The sequence below is a fragment of the Alligator sinensis genome, unplaced genomic scaffold, assembly GCF_000455745.1.
Source record: "Alligator sinensis unplaced genomic scaffold, ASM45574v1 scaffold141_1, whole genome shotgun sequence".
Classification (NCBI taxonomy): domain Eukaryota; kingdom Metazoa; phylum Chordata; order Crocodylia; family Alligatoridae; genus Alligator; species Alligator sinensis.
The window spans coordinates 754968-758235 of record NW_005842221.1 but is presented as its reverse complement, the minus strand read 5'-3'; the positions used below and the strand labels follow the sequence as shown (position 1 = coordinate 758235).

Below are 3268 nucleotides of genomic sequence, written 5' to 3'. Positions count from 1 at the left end.
TCCCTGCAGGCCAGGTGGGCAGGCATTGCATGATCCCATCTTACCGTGCAGAAGGGCAAGGGGCAACCTGGTCCAAATCCAGCCATGGAGAGGGAAGGGCTTGGCCTGGCCTGGCCCCCAGCCGGTGGGGGGAGGGGACATGGCCCAGCTTCCACCCACTGCATGGGGCTTGGACATTTGGCAATTGGGGAGGATGGTGGTATTGATGGCCACTGCTCCCCCTCATATTACCCAACCTGTGGGGAGCCCCATGGATCAGATGCCGTGACTGCATGGGTCATGTTTGGTCTGCGGGCTGAGGTTGAGCAGCCATGTCTTATACCTAAGGCTTATGGCGGAAACACTGCTGACTGAATTAAAATGTGGAGTTATCTGTGGATGCATCTACACGTGCAATTAATGCAACCCAATAAACTCCAGAGTACTTTGAGCTGGTGTACACTGCACCTGGGCGCAGCATCTACATGCGTCTTGGGAGCAAAGCAGCCCCGGGCTGGCAGGGAGCCCCAGGGGTCAGCGTGGGCTCCAGGTGGCAGCATCTGGCAGCAGAGGGGCTGGCTGGGGCATGAAGGTGCAGAACCTGTGGAGCCTTGGCTGGGCAGCAGGCGGACCCCACACTTTGGCACCCTCATGCCCCAGCCAGCCCCTGTTACCATACTATCTTACAGCAGAGTTAGTTAATTTACTGCACCTAATACTGGTGCACATGTAGGTGGTGACACTTTACTGTGGAGTTATTTAGCCTACTCTATAGTAAAGTGCATGTGTAGATGCACCCTGTGTTCACCTACACCATTGGAGATGAAGCCTACAGTAGCCTCAATTACATGTCTTCTTTTATCTGGCTTCATGACACTTGAGATTGCCTACATTTCAGTGGTGATGTGGAGCAGATTTTTATTAAAAGTCAGTCATTTGTGGCAAAGCACATATGGGATTAAATGAGAAGTCTATTGTAGAAATCTGTTCCAGCTGAAAATTTGTTCTGTCTCAATAAGCAGCAAAACTTCTCTCCCTTATCTTATGATTTGATAACTTGAAAAGAGGGACTTACTTGTACTTCTGGTTTGTGTGTCAGTTGGAAAGAGACTGTCAGCTTCAATTTTTAAAAATAGCTTGTTTGTTTTTTAAATGTGTGATGTGTTAGACCATCCTTTAAATAGTAGACCCTGTAGTATTCATTAAAAATGGAAAGGCTTGATATTTATACAGACCTTTTTAAGGAAGGGGGAAATGACCGTAACATTTACACTGCATATCACAATGCTTCTGATTTGGGGACAAACAGGTTTTATCCACTAATTGGTTTTGGTTTGAGTGATCACAGTTGGTCACTTGTAACTAAAGGAAGTACAAAATTCAGAGGGATGTAAACTTTCAAGTTAACTTTGAATATCATCTATTGATTGTATTCCTATGTTTTGCTACTGCTTTAGCAGTAGAGAGGGCTGTGTTTTTTACCTGGGTAAGATGTCCTGAACATTGGGGTAAATATAATGGGGGGGCGGGGGGTGCGCTTGCTGATGTATATAATCTGCAAAGTACTGGCTACAAACACATCCTGACATGAAAATCCAAAAACAGTGTTTTTTTGTTTTAACCAAATAATTTTTTCACTGCTGCCTTTTTTTTTTTCTCTTTCAGGTATCATAGACGGCGCAAGAACTACAATTTTCCTAAAGAAAGATGATTAAGAGGGTATTTTTTTTGTTATGCCTCAATATCTTGTCATTAATCATTGGAAACGAGCTACAAAAATGCAAGAGTTCTGCTGATTGTTTCTAAATTAAAGTATTATATCATTAAAATATTCTTTTCTAAATTAAACTTGTTTCTGAAATTATTGTGCTGTAACTGGCCAGGAGGGAAAAGAAAAACCCATAACTTAAAATGAGAAAATATTTAAGACACTGAGCATGTGTCTGCACTTCAAAGGACTAATGCATATATACCCAACACAGCATGTAATGTAGTGGTTGGAGTGCTGCTGCTTTGGTGTTCCTTACTGTGGTCTTTTTGTTGTGACATGATATGTGGCAGTGTGTTTTAAATCATGGAAAATGCAGGGTTTGCTCAACAACTGACAGGAAAGTTGTTAAAATCAGTCAGAATTCAAGGCCTAGCACTGGTAGGATATTTGTGAATAGGAACAGAAGTTCAAGATGGAAACTCCTAGTCACAGGACTTATGCTGCAGACTTCCTAGAAGACTAGTCAAATAATGGAAACACATGTCTTTGAATAGGTGAGAAGAAAGAATATTAGGCTGTTACTGCTGCTCAGGATTCAAAGCAACGCCAGTCCTTCCAGTCACTACATTATACACGCCTTACTGGATAGCTGTAGTTAAACCTTGGTTCAAAGGCATAATCACACACTTCCACAATTGTGAGAAGTTTCCAAATGTTAGAAATATTACGGTGTGTAAAGAGCCAGCATTCCATAAGAACATATTTAAGAAACATGGGATGTATTGGTTGTAGCTTAGTGAAGGCTGCCTGCTATGTCAGAATAGTCACTTAAAGCACCAGGGACTTTCTGAGGTGTCATACAGAGTCCCTGAGCCTTAAGAAACACTTCACAGAGGATCAAAGTCTGAAAAGGTTGCTATTTATGTTCTTTTATACCTAGTTTAGGTGTTCAGAAATACTCCTGAGTGGTTTTTATATTAAGTGTCCTACAACAGCTGCCACCTATCTCAGCAATATAAGGAGATATTTGCAGGGGTTCCTACTCCTGCAATTGTTTTAGGCATCAATCCTGTATTAGGAAGTGCTAGTATAGATCCTTGAACCTTTTCAGGTTCTGTTAACTTGAGTGGAGTCACGTTTACTAGATCCTGATGGAGTATCAGGCCATTGGTTTCTAAAATAAACAGTTCATAGATTAAAGTACCACTTAAATGTTCCAAATGAGATCAGAGCCCTTTTGCCTTCAGTGCTCTACAAACAAACATGAGAGTAGCTGCTTTAAGAGTTTATAAACAAAACATAACAGGGCTGGGAAGGAAGCAGACAGAGAAAAGTGAAGTCACTTGGCCAAGGTCGCACAGTTGATCAATGGTAGTGCCAGGTGCACAACTCAAGTCCTGTCAACATGGCCACAATGCTACTCTGTCACGTTGCCAAGGTATGGAAACTCGATTTTACTAGACACTGTGAGTTCAGATGTTTACTCTTTAATTCATTCCAGGCAATGTTCATTTGTAAAAATTGCAAAGTACTGTTTGGTTGGGTTTTTTGGTTTTGGTTTTGGTTTGTTTTTGTGTT

General features: G+C 42.0%; 1 protein-coding gene across 3 annotated transcripts in view; it reads left to right on the top strand.

Moving 5' to 3' along the window:
* MRPL42 (mitochondrial ribosomal protein L42) overlaps positions 1–1804 on the top strand; it is a 9428-nt gene extending 7624 nt beyond the window's left edge. For 2 of the 3 annotated variants that reach the window (XM_025208139.1, XM_025208140.1), the window contains exon 6: positions 1645–1804. In XM_025208139.1, the coding sequence (XP_025063924.1) occupies positions 1645–1690 (46 nt within the window). In that variant the 3' untranslated portion in view covers positions 1691–1804. The remainder of the gene's footprint in view (positions 1–1644) is intronic. The other variant, XM_014521517.2, reaches the window with a different exon arrangement.
* Positions 1805–3268: the final 1464 nt, after the last annotated feature.